The sequence below is a fragment of the Micromys minutus genome (assembly GCF_963924665.1).
Source record: "Micromys minutus genome assembly, chromosome: 11".
NCBI classification, from domain to species: Eukaryota; Metazoa; Chordata; class Mammalia; order Rodentia; family Muridae; genus Micromys; species Micromys minutus.
Genome location: NC_137980.1, coordinates 59016534 through 59033581, shown reverse-complemented (window position 1 = coordinate 59033581; position 17048 = coordinate 59016534). Strand labels below are relative to the sequence as shown.

General features: G+C 49.2%; 1 protein-coding gene across 14 annotated transcripts in view; it reads left to right on the top strand.

Annotated features, from left to right (window-relative positions):
* KCNQ2 (potassium voltage-gated channel subfamily Q member 2) overlaps nucleotides 1–17048 on the top strand; it is a gene marked incomplete at both ends in the record, with an annotated part of 57275 nt that overhangs the window by 31382 nt on the left and 8845 nt on the right. For 5 of the 14 annotated variants that reach the window (XM_080925429.1, XM_080925427.1, XM_080925437.1 and 2 more), the window contains 4 exons: nucleotides 3371–3400; nucleotides 11591–11814; nucleotides 14777–14885; nucleotides 15372–15503. In XM_080925429.1, coding sequence (XP_080781555.1) covers nucleotides 3371–3400; nucleotides 11591–11814; nucleotides 14777–14885; nucleotides 15372–15503 — 495 coding nt within the window. Of the gene's footprint in view, nucleotides 1–3370; nucleotides 3401–7902; nucleotides 7957–11590; nucleotides 11815–14755; nucleotides 14886–15371; nucleotides 15694–17048 lie in introns of those variants that run through there. The other 9 variants (XM_080925434.1, XM_080925425.1, XM_080925433.1 and 6 more) reach the window with 8 other exon arrangements.

Below are 17048 nucleotides of genomic sequence, written 5' to 3'. Positions count from 1 at the left end.
AGAGCCTTTGGAAGGACAGGAAGGTGGCAGTGGGCTGATGGTAGACCATGTTCCTAAACATATGTGGGTGCTTCCAAACCTGCTAATGTGACCTCCAGCAACCATCCTCCACCTGGATTTTCTGAGTGGCTTCTGGATCCATTCATTGTCTCCATATAAGAAGAGAGAACTTTGGAGAAACTTAACAGGGCAGAAGTAAATGAAGACACAGGCAAAGACTGTGATATAAGCAAAACCCAAAGCCACCTGGAGTGTCAAGATGGATCCTCTTGTAGAGTCCGAAAGAGTGCAGCCCAGCAACACCTTGACCCCTGTGTCTCCAGGACTGTCAGAGAGTTAGCCTGCAAGGGTTTGACAACCTGATTATAATGCCACTACTGAAGCTTTAGATAAGGTACCATTGTAACAAACACCCGAGAGTGTGGCAGTGGGTTTCCACACTGGGTAATGATTGGGTCTGGAACAGGTTTAAAGTACATATTAGAACAAACCCACACTACCTTGAAGGGATGGTTATGGGAAGTATGGGTGTTAAAAGATGCTCCGGGAAGTCCCCAAGAAGTGAGGTTTCAGTTTATGGTTGGTTGGTTCCATTGCCTGTAGGATGTGAGAAGGCAGAAACATCATGGCAGAAGGGTGTAATGGGTGAAAACTGTTCATCTTGTGACAGCTAGGAAGAAGAGAGAGACAAGAAAAAGCCAGGGGCATGATTCACCCTTCAAAGGCACACTCCACTGATCTGTCTTTATCTCTATCCCTTGCACCTTTGAATAGCCTATTCCCTATAAACTCATGAACGGATTAACTCAGGGATGGGAATTGATACTATTCAGAAAGAAGTCAGCAAAGAATGTGTTACCGAAACCCAGGACAGGTAGTGCCTGTACCTGTGGTAGTGTATCAAAGGCTTGCTTGAGTTGTGTTCCCCTGTTGGATGGAAGCAAAATCATAAAAGGTGGGGTTGAATTTTGACCACTGAGGGGGGTTTCCTGCCAACTACAAAGAGTACAGCCTAATTTCTTCTTCACATTTACTGTCAAATTTCAGAAGAAAAATAAGTTGAAAAACCCCTATGAGAAACTTTAACTTGGAGATCTGGGGACTTTCTCAACTAATCTAGACAGCAAAGGGCTATGCCTGAGGAGAAGCACTTCAGGGAGAGGCTACTCAGCTACAGAGAGAGCACTGGCTACAGACAGAGCAGAAAGTAGGTGTGTGACTCAGGTCCAACCAATCATCTTGATGGAGGTGAGGAATGAGTGGTGGAAAGGACTCCTCTAGAGTAGGCTGCCAATCATCTTGATGGAGGTGAGGAATGAGTGGAGTAGGCTGCCAATCATCTTGATGGAGGTGAGGAATGAGTGGTGGAAAGGACTCCTCTAGAGTAGGCTGCCAATCATTTTGATGGAAGTGAGGAATGGAGAAGCTTATTCAGGAGAGGTGGAAAGGACTCCTCTAGAGTAGGCTGACACCCACTCCGCAGCTACCTCAGGCCCTCAATAGGATGCTCATGTTTAGTGGGATCCATTCTAGGACTACCTCTTGGTTGCACACAGGACTCTCCTGACTAATGCCATTCATCCTGAGCCTCTTTGGGGTCCTACAGAGAACCCTAAACTAGGCCCTTACTCTGTAACTCCTCTGTAAGGGAGTCACATAGGGAACTAGGAAGTCTTTGAAAATATAGTGATAAACCCTTATACAGAAGACTGACTTGGGCCTACCAGCCTGAAGGTACTGGGGTCACTTTTCATTCCTGACCAGTGAATTCTACCATGGGTCAGTGGGATAAGTGAAGAAGGCAACACTGGGGACTGTTACAAGCAGGGATATTAGAACAGTCGCTTATGGCCATGCGGACTGCCCTCAGAGCAGCAGAGGTTCACAGAGCCAGGGGTCACTTACTACTGAAGCTTGACTCGACATAGAATTTGCCTTTCGGGTTTCAAACTTTGGTAGCCAGAGATCCTTTGTCAACCTTCCCATTTTGAGGGGAACTGTCACCACGTGCTGATCTCTTTATCAGCCAGATAGTGGATGATTTTATGAGACTCATACTCGGGTGTAGAGAGGGCTTTCCCCAGGACAACCACAGAGTCTTGTATACTTCATTTATGGGATTTAACAGACAGTTAAGTGATTTCTGGCAGAGTTGAGGTGGAGGGTTGAGACTTAAGGAGTTTAGGGATGGGTGGTGTATTCCAGACCTCAGATACACACACAACTATGGCACACAAGCACTGGCTCTCAAAACATGTCTGTGAACATGACCCTTAATTTGGAAAGAGGCCTGTGTACAGGTTCTAAGTCAAGAACTTTAGCAGCTTCTGTCTGCACAGACGTGAGAGAAGACACGGGATGCCAGAATGTACACATGGGAAAGACAAAAGGAGAAACACGAGAGATGGGCTATTAGCCAAGGATGTGGAACCCCCAAAGCTGGAAGAGGCAGACATTTCCGTGGTCCACTGGAGAACTGACTACCCACACCTTGACTTCGGATTTGTGGTCTCCAGAGCCAAGAAAGAAAATCTTCTAACTGCTTCCAGATGCAATTAGGGTTGACAGGGCGTGTAGAAGGGAGCCCTTGACTGCTCAAGCTATCTGAGCTCCCAAGGGCTGGTTGGAAAGATCACAGAAACGCAGTTCTGGGGACGACCCTAAACTAGGTAACGTGACCTCTCTGAGGGCCACGGAGGGAACTGGACAGTCTTTTGAAAATGTAGTAACAAGTCCTCATCATACAAAAGACTGACCTGGTACTGCCCTTCTGAGGGTACCGGGAGTCACCCCTCAATTTCCTTAGCTCAGATCCAGCCACCACTACTTATTGCCTCTAGAAAGAACCAACCCCAGAAAAGCAGATAATGGCCAAAACAATTCTGCAAGCCTGGAAATGACGACTGGCCTTAAAACAAGTATGACCATGGACTGTGACAAAGCTCTTGGCTGATTTCTGCTACTGCTGAAAAATTGCGCAGAAGGAGGGAAATTCCATTAAGTCAAGAGGCTTTTCTTCAGCTGAGTTTTCTTTCTGAAACTATTACACTGGTATGATTGTGTTGAAATGAGCATCCATTAATATCCAATAAAGGAGCCCCATGGGACAGAAGACCACAGTTCCCTTGGGAGCCCCTTTCTTCTCCCAGCCTTGCTCCTGGGCCTTGTAGTGCCTCATGAAGAGCACAGGTATCCTAGGAGGAAGGTTCTCTACACCAGGTCCCATTACATACAGCCCAACCTGTGGACCCAAGGATAGGTACCAGGTCTGAGGCCAGGGGCCTGAGTAGGTTAAGGGGACCCTAGAGGAGGCCAAGGGAAGTGGCTGCCAGAGGGGGTAGTTACTAACTCTTTGTTCCTCTGTTTGAAGGAAGGAGCCACAGCCAGAACCATCACCAAGGTCAGTTCCTCCTGCCTCCAGCTGCCCTGGTGTGTGCTATACCCATTTTGCCTCATTCCCTCTCTGTACACCATGTGTCATGGGGCAGGGCTACCGTGGGGGGCCCGTGTGTGCTTCTCTGTGCAGCAAGTGAATGTGTGTCCTGGCACACCTGGGGTCACTTCTCAGTTACAGCCTCCTTGCAGAGATTTGAGTAGCATTGGGGGGGGAGTGGCGCTTCTTGGAAATCATCCTCCCCAACCCTGCCCATGGGCAGCCCCACAGGGGACTCTGAGGCTTGTTCCTGTGTGACCTGCAGGTATGTTGTGGGAATCTGCAGCCCCAGGTAGGGGTCCCTCTCATCGCTCTAGTGGGGAGGAGAATATATTCAAAATACTGGCAGAAGAGGGAACTTGCTACCTGATAGCCAGAGTGAGGAGGTTAAGGTGCCCTAACCCCTCTCACACCTCCAAGGACATTCTTACCTCACTGTTCTCTCCTCTTTCTCTCTCTCTCCTGGTCCCTGCTGACCTCCAAGGCTCCATTTGCTCAGGCTGGTTAGGCGGGGTATCTAGTGTCAGCTCTGCTTGGTAGAGAAATAGGGAAGCAGACCTTGTCCTAGCATTTATGAGCAAAGAGAGACCATCTCGCTGATTTTGAGTTCAATGTGCATTCGCCTGGGTATCCAAGGCCTTTAGGCTGAGTGTGGGTCCCTCCCTGAAGTGACCTGTCTACAAGGTACAATGTGTATATAGCTCATAGGTCTCAGAATGAGATTTGCCTGACACCTTGTGCTCTCCCAAATGCCAGGATTATATGGAATATCTGAAAACTGCCCTTGTACAAGGGAGGGTGGAATTAGGTTGAACTGGTTCTCTGTCCATCGGAGAATGACGCTGTCCTCTCCCATCCCACAAAAGGAGAATTTATAGGTGGTGTCCTGAATGGCAAAGACTGACAAGGCTTCCCAAATCAGTGACAGACAACCCATGATGGTCACTAAGAAAATTAGGTGGAAAGACACAGACAGTCTAGTGTAGTCTTGGTTGTTGACGTATGGAGGACGTAAGAGCTTAGCTCACCTGGCCTTGCTGTGCTCAGGGCACTCCAAGTCCTCACTGTCCATCAGGGCTGTTCTGGTCTGCCCCTCTCTCAGCACTATTTCCAGTGACCCCGGGACTGAGAGTCCCTTTGGTTATGGACACCAGGGCTGTGCCCCAGGTGGACCGAGACTATCCCAGTGGGGATGGGTCTGGAGGCTTGTCTCATCTCCACGCTGCCCTGACTGGGAACAAGTTACCCAGGAGGCTCTGGCCTCCAGCAGCTCCTTTGCGCTTGTTGCCGTAGCTTTAGCATTCTCTGCGCGAGTCTCGTCTCAGCCTTCTCTCTCTCTTTCTCTCTTCCTCTTCTGCCCCCATCTGGAAAATCTTGCTGCCCCCAAGTGCTTTAATCACTGTTACTGCCCTTCTTGGGCCCCTTTCTCGTCTGCTCTGTCTTTTGGGATGAGGTGCTGACCCTGAAAGCAGGATTCAAGGTGAGGACCCATGGGAGCCCCCTGGCTCTGCGGTATGTTCCGTGGCCCCCCTGCTCTCTGCTCTGCCACTCCTCTGTCTTCCCCGCGTGTCAGTGGCCCCTGCCTGCCTGTACCTCTACACCCTTCCCTGAGGGCTATCATCTACCAACCTGGTCCTTCCAGGACACCCTGCTCCCAAAATGCTCGGTTGAGGCAGCAGATTTGCCTGGGAAGGGTGCACAGGTCCTTTGCAAGACACTGGGATTCTCAGGAAGGTTGGGGCACCAGGAGAGCTGAGTGCTGAGGGAGTGGGGAGCAGTTTCTGTCAGTGAGGACCTCCACTCCTTCAGTGGGTCAGGTAATGGAGGATGGGGTAGTATCTCTAAGTCTCTTCCAAGAGCAGCTAAACCCCCTCTTTAGCATCAAGAACATAGGAAGTGTAAAGGAAGCTGTTACTTAGGAGACAAATAGTGGGGTGACTCTATCCCTGGGCTCTTGTCTAAACACTAAGTTGGGGGTGGCAAGCCTGGCTCCCCAGAGTCTTTCTATCCTTGGACTCAGCCAGTCTAGCAGGACTCAGTGGCCATGTTTCTCTCTGACTCTGGACACAGCCTTACACTTTCCCTGGCAGGACCCGCTGACATATTTTCGGGCAAGTAAGTGGTGTGAACACAGGACCTTTCCTCAGCTACCTGAAGGTATCTTCCTGGTGTGTTGTACCTCGTAACGAAGGTGCATGGGGTGGTTTGTTCCTGAGAACACCTACATGACTAGGCTGTAAACACTGGGGGCATCTGGGTCAGGGAAGCCAGGGCAGGTGGGAGCTCAGGCCTATGCTGTCCCAATGTTTTTTGTACTGCAGTTGCTGTGACTGTCCTTTGTGGGCTTGTCATCCTTTTCACCGTCTCCTACCCTGTGCCTAAAGCAAACCCCTAGCCCTGGCTTTGCCCTTCTTGTCCATACAGCTCTAGTCTTCCTCACAGATGGATTTGTCTGTGTATTTTGGTGCCCATCTGCCCTGTCTGGCCTTAGCCAGTGTCTGGGGGCCTATCTGTTCTCCACCGGGCTTGCCATCTTCATGTGATTCAGTTGGCATCTGCCTGTGATTGAGATTGGCTAAGTATTTGCAGATAAGGGATAGCTTCACTTTGCTGATAGGGTAGAAAAATGGCATCAGAGGGAATAGTCACAGCAGCCCAAATTGGAGGCCCTTGGTACCCAGCAATCAGGGAAAGCCATGGAGAGCAGCTTTCTCATCCCCAGATCTTATCAGACTCTGAAGCCATGTTTTCTCAGACAAGCCACATACGACATTCATTAAAATGGACACAGCTGGAATGCATTTCTGAGCTTCAGTGGTCAGGTTCGATCAGTGGCCACCAAACTAGACAACACAACTATCAGACAAGGTTTCTACAGCAGACCTGAGCCTCGGGCCCAGGATTCTTAAGAAGCCATAGAGCTGAGAAACAAAAGGGACATTTGTCAAAGGTGCTGGAAACGGACCATCTCTGTCTTTGGACTTGGGGGCCAGGGTCCAAGGAGCTAGGGGCTCACTCGCTTAACAGGCTATTTAACCCCGGATCAAGTCATGGAGAAAGCTGCAGATACACTACCTTGTAGTAAGTCGGCAGCAAGCATCCAGCCTTTGTCCTACATCTCCAGAGTGTCTGGGGAGCCCAAAGCTGTTTGTCTACCTAGAACACCAAGCCCATGTGGATGCTTGGGCAGAAGTCTTCTGGGTACTCAAAGTCCTGCATGAACAGTTTCAGAGCTAGCCTGCCTAGTCAGCAGATTCCTCTCTGGAGCTTGGTTCCAATTCTAATTTATGTTAATGCCAGTTAGAGCAGCATGTCCTTTGTGCCTAAGTGGGGAGGCTGGTGCAGTCACATAACGACTGTGTTTGAATAAGCGTGTGATGGGAAAATGGACTGCTGGGCCCTGTCTTCTGAGGGCTTGTTTGTTTCTGATTTGAGATGGTCCTATATGTTGGTGTCTCGGGGACGAAGTTTGTAAGATGTTATTATAACTATACAGGAAGAAGGAAGGCCTGGAGGGCAAAAAGGAAGCGTTTTTTGTAATTTTCTATTTTTCTTTCCTTTCTTTCCTTTTCAAGACAGGGTTTCTTTGCTTAATCCTGGCTGTCCTGAAACTCCCTCTATAGACCAGGCTGACCTCAGAGGTCTGCTGGCTCACTTTCTCTCCTCTCTGTCTCTCCCTTTTTTCCTTCCTTTCTTTTTTTTTAAAGCTTAAACATTATTTTTCAATGCAAAACAAAACTCAAGAGTCTGGGAGATTCTTGGAAAAGATCACTGTTTTCTGGGATTTTGCTAAGGCTTCCCCTTGGAGCTCTGTTAGCCCAGGCCATGGCAACAAGGGGGACTCATGGAATCCCAGATGAATGTACTTGACTAGTCCTTCTAAATATGGCCATGTCCCCAAGCCTCTTCTCTTAAACTTCCTTCTAATTGGGGGGCAGCCATTGCCTCTTGAATAAATCAAAGACTACCACTGACAGATCACAGGCTGGTGTGGCAAAACCTCGCCGCTTGCCAATTGGTTTGTGAAGCTAAATTGCACATTTTCCCCTCCCTGAAAGGCGCATGCTTTGCAGTGGCCACCTCCCAGACTATCTCTACCCACATCTGGCCTCCTGCAACATCTCGGTTCATGTGTTATTATTATTATTTTTGTTGGCATGAGTACAGCAAAAAATAATACATCTCTTAAAACATGAACCCACACTCTGGCTTTGGAAGGAAAAGATATTTTTGGAGGAAAAAACACAGGGATTCTTTTTCTCCAAAAATAGAGAGAACCATTTTCTTTCCCAGACAGCAGAAGACTTTTGCACACTCCCCTTTCTTGCTGTCCTCGCTCAGACACAAACACAGCGGCTGGGGGATTGTGAGCCTGAACTCCCTAGGTGGTCACGGTGCCCCAGTTACCTGCTCTCTGTTCCGGTCCTGTCACCCGCCCCCAGGACTAACTATACTCTCCTCATTTCCAGTAAAGGCAGACCGTGCCGAGGGTGCCTGTGTGGATGCTGCCCCGGACACTCTAGGTACCACGCAATGCTCGCACGGACTGACCACGCTGCACGCTCCTGCCCTCCCTGCTTACTAGAGGTTCAGGATGAGCCGGCACAGTGCCCACCCAGCTCTGAGTTCCTTGATGCTTTAACACAAGGCAGAGCTGGGCGTCTGGCCTCTGACTCTAGATGGAGCCCCCTCCTGCCAGAGCAGGTGGCTGGCTGGCCAGGGTTACTGATGTAGAAAGAGTCCAATATCCTTCAGGGAATATTTCCTCTGGGGCCGGCCACTCTGGTACCTCTACTAGGCATTAAGGACCGACCCTTAGCCGGCACCTCACTGAGGGAGGCAGCTCGCTGTGTTCTGGGCTCTTCGGGGGCCCCCAAAAGCCAAAGGCCATGTCTACCCCTTCTGACTTGCAGGCCTGGTTTAGGGAAGACTGGAAACAGGATGCTGTAAAGCCTCCTAACCCTTTTGCACCTTGACCACACCCTTTCCTCTCCGTTCCCCTGTCTGTTGTTCATGTATGAAGGCATCTGTCCTGCTTGCTCTGGAGCCCCTGCCTCCTGGTTGCCCTCCCATGCCTGTCCCTTTCCTGGGTGGAACAACCCAGCCATGTTCAGGCAGCTGTGGTGGCCCCCGCATGGGGGAGCTCCCATCATGTGCATGTGTCCAGCTGTGCCGAGCAGCATGCTGTGCGTTTGCACCTGTGCATGCTCCGTGTCCTTCTCCACTGGGAGAGGGGCTTGAGGGCCACCTCTCCACCCCATGGGCCTCTCTGCTGGCTCTGTGCGCTGGAGGCCGGTGCTTGTGGGGAGAATGTTGCAGCTGCAAACAGGAAGCTGGGTATCTGGACTGCCCTGGGAGGCAGCCTGCTCAGGCCCTGGCTGAAGCTGCCTTGCTTGTCCAGGTGCTTCTGGCCACAGGTTGAACCTTTAGGACTAAGAGGCTAAGGCCAGGCTGCTTGAGGACCAGAAGGGATAGGAAGGATGGGCCTGCAGGAGCCCAGCCGTAGTCAGCCCTGCCCTCTGTGTTCTTGTGGACTGTCCCTCGGGCATCCTTGGTCCAGGCACAAGCTGGACAGTTCTCTATGGATGCCGGCTTCCTCCATTGCTGAGCCCATGCACTGATTAGGGCAAAGACCATCTAATGACTGGTTTCCTTTGAATTTCACTCTGGAAATTGTAACAGGAAGCAAAAGGCTGGGGTTTGCTTGCTTTCCAGATTCTTCCTGAGCTGACCTCTGGCTGGTGTCATATGCCTCACATATCGGGTAGTTCTGTTCATGGGCTCTCTTGCTGGGGCTTTAGGAGAAGCTCTGGAGACCTTCCTGCCCAATGCTTGCTTTGATCTTGGCTTGGTGGCTTGGGAGGTGAGATGGAGTCCCTTAAGCTCTATCCAGGCCCTAGTAAGACTGTGTGGAGATTCTGTGTCCTGGCGATTGCAACCCACTTTGTCCCTTTCTCTGTCAGAGCCTCCTTCAGAGGAAGGGACAGTGTGGAGAGTTGGAGACAGAAGAACCAAGGCAAAGGGTAGGGTCTCTTTCCTGGAAGCTATAAATGTGCTACAGGCTACAGTCCTATGTAGGGCTAGAGCCCAGGCCTGGGTTTGCGTGGCTGATAACTTCTGGTGGCTGTGGAAGAGATTTCTACTGGGATGAAAAAGTGGCCGACTTTGGGTGACCTGCTTAGTCTTTCTTGTTGCAACCCTTTGCAGAGGCCAGGGGTCGGGAGGCAGTAAGACTCTGACTTGCCACCACAAGCCATTGCCCCTCACTCTGAGTGACAGCCGGAGTTAAATGTAAACTGACCGAAAGTTATTGCTACAATGAGTCCTGGGACCCCATCAGGAAGTCAATCTCTGTGACTTGATTCAGGATTGGTCAACATCAGGCTGAATAGTGATAACTCATTTCCCTTTCTGAGTGCTCCTGGGAAATGAGTGCTTCCGCAGTCTAGCTTCTGCCTCGCCTACCCAGGACCATGAAAGACACATTATCTTGGGTCTTCGATAGCTCATGTGATTGAGGCTTCCATAGGAGGAGAAAAGAACATCTAGAAGCCAAAAACCCATGAATATCATTTTCTTTAGATCCAACTAGAACTTTCCATTTAGAAAGGGGTCAAAAAGTCATGTGGATTCTGGGTGTCCTTGGCCACAGAAGTCTAGACTCTGGGCTATTTTCCAAGGCTAGCAGATACCATGTTCCCAGGACATGGGGCAATTTGAAGCTGCCTTAGTTTCCCTGTGTGGGTTTTGTGCTCTTGGCTTCCTCTTCTTCCTTCCCCTTCTTTAGAGAGTCTGAGCAGGGACAGATGGTCTCCCAAGTTGCCTACTGTCCAAATGGGTTTGGGAGGACCACCAGTCCCGTCTACAGCCCAAGGTGGGTGGACTTAGCACTGTGGCCATCTTTTCCTGTATAGTCAGCTCTGTGTTGTATGCTGCTGGATATATCTCTCTGGCTGGTGTCCCATCATCAGACACTGTGGCTGGGTGAAGTTCGGCTCTGGGGCACTGATGAGCAATACTGAGCATTGTACCTTTCTTGGAGTGACCCTTAGCACTACCAGATGTTGTCATGGGCCACGTCTGAAGCTACCCTGGGAAGTCCTATGGCTCCTATTTGGCTGAACAAGTGAGTCTTACTTCACAAGAGACTTCCTGCCTTCTGCCTCTGGAGTGATGGCAGAAACATCAATGGGAAAAATAACTGACCCTGGACAGAGACACATTGCCCCCAGAATAAGAGTGGGTACCACCTTGTCCTGGAGCAAAGCTACTCACGGATCCTCTGTCTTCTGCTATCTAGATAACAGTGAACCACTGAACTCTGGGGTTAGGAAGAAACATGGGCTGAAGGAGGTCTTAGGACCTTCTAGTTTGGAGACAGCATCTCAGTAAGAAAGAGCTTTTGTTAGGGGCTGGCTATCACCTCTCCATTTCTATAGCCGTCATCTGGGACCAAGGCTTGGGACAACCAGTCCAGTGATAGTCAAAGCCTAGCTTCATAATTACCTCATTCCTGATGTTCCCCTAGAAACATCCTAGAGGAGGTGTCTGAACTCCAGAGACCAGACAGTATTGGTTATAAGCCCCACATAGAGACCACACAGTTTCTGGGACTCAGAAAATACTGGAGTTAAAGTGGGCCCAGATGCCTTAGTTGTAAACCTGATCTCTGATGGTCCTGGGACAGGAGATAGATTGATGGCTGGGGCTCTCCAGGGACAGTTGGCATTGATTAACAGGCGAAGTTGTTAGCAGGGCTTGTGCGTACACATCACGGTCCAGGGGAAAGATCCAGTCTCAGGTGTCTAGGAGTCATTTGGGGAAACAGACGGGAAGGACAGTGTGGAGAGGGCCCTGGCACCTTGGGGTGATAGCTGAATAATTTAGGAGTCCCACCGCCGCCGTTGCCTTCCCAGCTCTGGCCACACTTGTGCGGCTCCTCACCTCTACCCTTGCTTCACCAGCCACTGCTCCCTGTTCCCAGTGTGGTCGGTTACTCTCTGGACTTGCATTTCCCTCCTGGCTTGTGGGCGGGCACCAGCTGCAAAGAGACTTACAAAACGTGACTTGTTATTTCTGGAGTGATTTCTCTTGCTGTTTTTCTGTGTGTCTGTCTGTCTGCCCGTTCTGTCCGCTGGTCCGTTATCCCGGGAACAGTCAGAAGGTCAGTTTGAAAGATCGTGTCTTCTCCAGCCCCCGAGGCATGGCTGCCAAGGGGAAGGGGTCTCCCCAGGCTCAGACGGTCCGGCGGTCCCCCAGTGCGGATCAGAGTCTCGATGACAGCCCAAGCAAGGTTCCCAAGAGCTGGAGCTTTGGTGACCGCAGCCGTGCACGTCAGGCTTTTCGCATCAAGGGTGCTGCATCCAGACAGAACTCAGAAGGTGGGTCAGCCAGCATCACCTTCCCCAGGGCCGGTGAAGGACATCAGTACTTGGCTACACAGCTCAAATGGAAATCTCTTGGAGCAGGGAGCTTCCCACTTCCTTTTTCTTTTCTTTCCTTTTATTGGATATTTTCTTTATCTACACTTCAAATGTTATCCTCTTTCCCGGTTACCCCTCCAGAAGTCCCCTATCCTATCTCCCCTCCCCCCTGCTTCTAGGAGGGTGCTCCCCCACCCACTCACACACTTCCTCCCACCTCCCTGTCCTGGCATTCCTCTACATTGGGGCATCTAGCCTTCACAGGACCAAGGGTCTCTCCTCCCATTGGTGCTTGATAAGGCCATCCTCTGCTACTTATGAGGCTGGAGTCATGAACCGCTCCATGTGTACTCTTTGGTTGGTGGTTTAGTCCCTGGGAGCTCTGGGGAAGGGGTCTGGTTGGTTGATATTGTTGTTCTTCCTGTGGGGTTGAAAACCCCTTCAGCTTTTTTAGTCCTTTCTCTAACTCCTCCACTGAGGAACCCATTCTCAGTCCAATGGTTGGTTGAGAGCATCCGCCTCTGTATTTGTCAGGCTCTGGCAGAGCCTCTCAGGAGACAGCTGTGTCAGGCTCCTGTCAGCATGTACTTCTTGGCATCAGCAACAGTGTCTGGGTTTGGCGACGGTGTATAGAATAGATCCTCAGGTGAAGCAGTCTCTGACGGCCTTTCCTTCAGTCTCTGCTCCACACTTTGTCTCTGTATTTCCTCCTGTGAGTATTTTGTTCCCCCTTCTCTGAAGAACTGAAGCATCCACACTTTGGTCTTCCTTCTTCTTGAGCTTCATGTGGTCTGTGAATTGTATCTTGGATATTCCAAGGTTTTAGGCTAATATCCACTTATCAGTGAATGCATACCATGTGTGTTCTGTGATTGGGTTACCTCAGTCAGTATGATATTTTCTAGTTCTACCCATTTGTCTAAAAATTTCATGAAGTCATTGCTTTTAATAGCTGAGTCGTACTCTATTCTGTAAATGTATTTTCTGTATCCATTTCTCTGTTGAAGGGCATCTGGGTTCTTTCCAGCTTCTGGGTATTACAAATAAGGCTGCTGTGAACATAGTGGAGCATGTATCCTTGTTGTATATTGGAGCATCTTTTCGGTATATGCTCGAGTGATATATCTGGCTCCTCAAGTAGTACTATGTCCAATTTTCTGAGGAACTGCCAGACTGATTTCCAGAATGGTTGTACCAGCTTACAACCCCACCAACAGTGGAGAAGTGTTACTCTTTCTCCACATCCTCATCAACATCTGCTGTCATATGAGTTTTTGATCTTCGCCATTCTGACTGGTGTATGGTGGAATCTCAGGGTTGTTTTGATTTGCAGTTCCCTGATGACTAAGGATTTTGAACATTTCTTTAGGTGCTTCTTGGTCATTTTGTATTCTTCAGTTGAGAATTCTTTGTTTAGCTCGGTACCCCATTTTTAATAGGGTTATTTGGTTCTCTGGAGTCTAACTTCTAGAGTTCTTTGTATATATTGGATATTAGTCTTGTATTGTATGTAGGATTGGTAAAGATCTTTTCCAATCTGTTGTTTGCCATTTTGTCCTAATGATAGTGTCCTTTGCCTTACAGAAGCTTTGCAATTTTACGAGGTTCCAATTGTAAATTGTTGATCTTAGAGTATAAGCTATTGGTGTTCTGTTCAGAAAAATTTCTCCTGTGCCCATGTATTCCAGACTCTTCCCCACCTTCTCTTCTATTAGTTTCAGTGTATCTGTTTTTTGTTTTGTTTTTTTTGTTTGTTTGTTTTTTTTTTTTTGTTTTTTTTTTTTTTGTTTTTTTTTTTTTTTTGTGGAGATCCTTGATCCACTTTGACTTGGGCTTTGCACAAGGTGATAAGAATGGATCGATTTGCATTCTTCTACATGCTGACCTCCAATTGAACCAGCACCATTTGTTGAAAATGCTATCTTTTTTCCCACTGGATGTTTTTAGCTCCTTTGTCAAAGATCAATGACATAGGTGTGTGGGTCAATTTTATTCCATTGATCTACTCTGCTTTTCTCTGTACCAATACCATACAGTTTTTTTTTTAAAATCAGTATTGCTCTGTAATTCAATACAATGAGGTTAGGGATGGTGATTCCCCCAGAAGTTCTTTTATTGTTGAGAATAGTTTTTGCTATCTGGGTCTTTTGTTATTCCAAATGCATTTGCAAATTGCTCTTTCTAATTCTATAAAGAATTGAACTGGAATTTTAATGGGGATTGCATTGAATCTGTAGATTGCTTTTGGCAAGATGGCCATTTTTTCCTATATTAATCCTGCCAATCCATGAGCATGAGAGATAGTTCCATTATGCTGAGATCTTCTATTTCTTTCTTCAGAGTCTTGAAGTTCTTGTCATACAGATCTTTCACTTGCTTGGTTAGAGTCACACCAAGAGCTATGTCATGTAAGACAAATCACCTTAACACACGCCACTTGCTGGTATCTCATAATCTCATTACTTGCCACTTCTGCTGATCATGGAGGAAAACCCCTCTAGGCATCACCCTAGCTCTCTCTAGACCAGCACTGGGCTCCATGCCTACTTCTCTCTACCTCCAATCTGTGCATGTCACAGGATATCAAGCCTCACATGGTCCATGGTGGCCATTCCACATTGAACATGGTGTCCCCAAGGATCATCCATGTTGTCTAGTGTCATAGCTTTCTTCATTTCTTGGCTGAACAGTGACCACAATGTGGTTACCCATTTATCTGTTGGCAGAGATATCCTTTTAAACTCTCAAGTTGTCCAGACAGTACTTTTGGAGAAGACAATGAGAAAGAAGACTGAAGAGAGGCAGGGGGGAGGGGGGACTCCAGTGCATCAGAGGCATCGAAGGGGTCCCCGGGGGTAGCTGCTAGGGGTTGTAACCTGTCATGATTGTCTGCTCATAGCCTGTGCTCCCTTCCACCTAGAAGCAAGCCTCCCTGGGGAGGACATCGTGGAGGACAACAAGAGCTGTAACTGCGAGTTTGTGACTGAAGATCTAACCCCTGGTCTCAAAGTCAGCATCAGAGCTGTGTGGTAAGGGACCTCTGCTCAATCTGCATGAGAGGACCATGTTCAGTGACCACATTGGGTCTTGCAAAACTACCAAAGGCCAAAGCTACTGGGAAAGTACGGGGAGTCTAGAGGAGGACTCCTGCCCACTCCAGCTTCTGTACCTATCAGCTTGTCCCCAGAGGGCCAGGGAGCCCTGGTAGAGCTGGCTAGATTTGAGAGCCCCTGACCGTATGGATAAAATGGGGGACAAGGGCAGGAGCATGTTTTCAGACAATCAACAACTGCCCCATACCAGTCACTCCAAGGAGGATGGAACTTGTCTTGAGCCTGAACACTGAGTGGTCCATGGTGGGGCAGGGTGAATGGGTGGCCCGGTTGGGAATGGATACTACTTCCCAGGGACTGTGGTTGTGGAGCTGCTTTGAGGTTGACAGGAAGAATGCTATGGGAACTGGCCCCTGGCAGTATAGCCTCTGTCTGGAACTCACGATCTACCCGTCCTTACAGTGTTATGCGGTTCTTGGTATCTAAGCGAAAGTTCAAAGAGAGCCTGCGCCCATATGACGTGATGGATGTCATCGAACAGTACTCGGCTGGACACTTGGATATGCTGTCCCGCATCAAGAGCCTGCAGTCCAGGCAAGAGCCCCTGCCTGTCCAGGCTGGGCATGAACAGGGCCCTCCGGGACAAAACCAGGCATGGCACAAGGGGCACCAAGGGCTGGGTGACAGGTGTGCAGAACAGGGCCAGTTCCAGCTTTGGAGGTCTCTTCCCACCTTGTTGGCTTCTTGTTGCTTTCTGCTGTGTTTTCACACTGTCTGTTTCTAGTATTTTCTCTGCCCCCCCTTCTCTTCCACTCACCTGCACTGTGGTGGCAAGTGTGAGTATTTGTGTCCACATGTACATATGTGCACACATGTGTGAATGTGTATAGGTGTGGGCATCTGAATACACCCATGTGTATGCTCAAGTGAATGCATGTGTGCATAAAAGTGTGCAAACAGGCATATGATGTATGGGCGTATGCATGAGCACCATGTGCTGTGCTGTGTATGTGCAGATGTGTGTGGGTGTGTGTGTATGCATGTATGTGGTATGCACATACATGCTGATAAAGGAGAGTTTTTGTGATAAGATGGAAACACAGGGCTTCTGTGGGTCCTGCTAGGTAGTGACCGGGGATCCTGTAACCTCCTCCCAGATACAACCCTCTGCTCCCTTGTGGTGGGGTTCACTTTCTGAGTAGGAAGCACGTCAAAGCAACCACTGGATTATCTGTGTGTGAGAACAGCTTACTCTCGAAGTTATATGTACATGCACTATGTATCCGAGAGTCCACCCACACACATGCACTCCACGTGTGCAGGTGTACACATACAGACCCATGTCCATGATTGTCTGAACATATCCTCAGATGCACAACATACTCAAGTGTGTATTCCCTAATTGCAGGTGTGTACAGGTGTGTGCACGGCCTATGTCTGCCGCTCTTCCAGCCTGCCTCCACTTCCCATGTTCCCTTAACCTCAGACATCATTCACACATGTGTGCCCTGTGAGAGCCTATTTCCTAAGGTGGGACACACCCTGCTTTTAAAGCCTGGAAGCTAACCAAGGATTTTGGGTAGGAAGAGAGTAAAGACAATGGAGACAGCCTGGGGGACTCTTAATGGTCACAGAAAGTTGCAGCAGTGGCCAGTCAGGGGCAGGACTTTTACACCATGAGCTGCTCTCGTGAGGGAAGGCCAGGGAGATTTAGTCTAGCTCAGGCGACCTCCACAGAGTAGATGCTGAGCATGTGCTGTGTGTGTGTGGGTGACAGTCCCTCCATCCCCACAACTCTTTGCTCCGCAGCCCCTCCCCCTCCACAGTTCCCCTTTCCTTCTCGTTCTGTCTGGGAAACAGACAAAACAGACTACTAATGAGGGTTCGTGCTTCTGGCCTCTGATGTAGGGTCCTGTTGCTCTGAAGCTGAGAAGTCCCTTTCCGGGACTTAATTCCCAGCACCAAGCCAACCTGTCCTCTACCCAAGGTTCATTGGGCAGGCTGAATGGTGCTTGGGACATGGGAAAAGCTTGGCAGATGCGAGGGCCAGAGTGTGGGTCCACTGTTCTGTTTTGAGTATGTTTTTCAGAAGAATCACTGTCGTCAAGTTCCTTGTTTCTGTGCATGTCCGGCAACTCG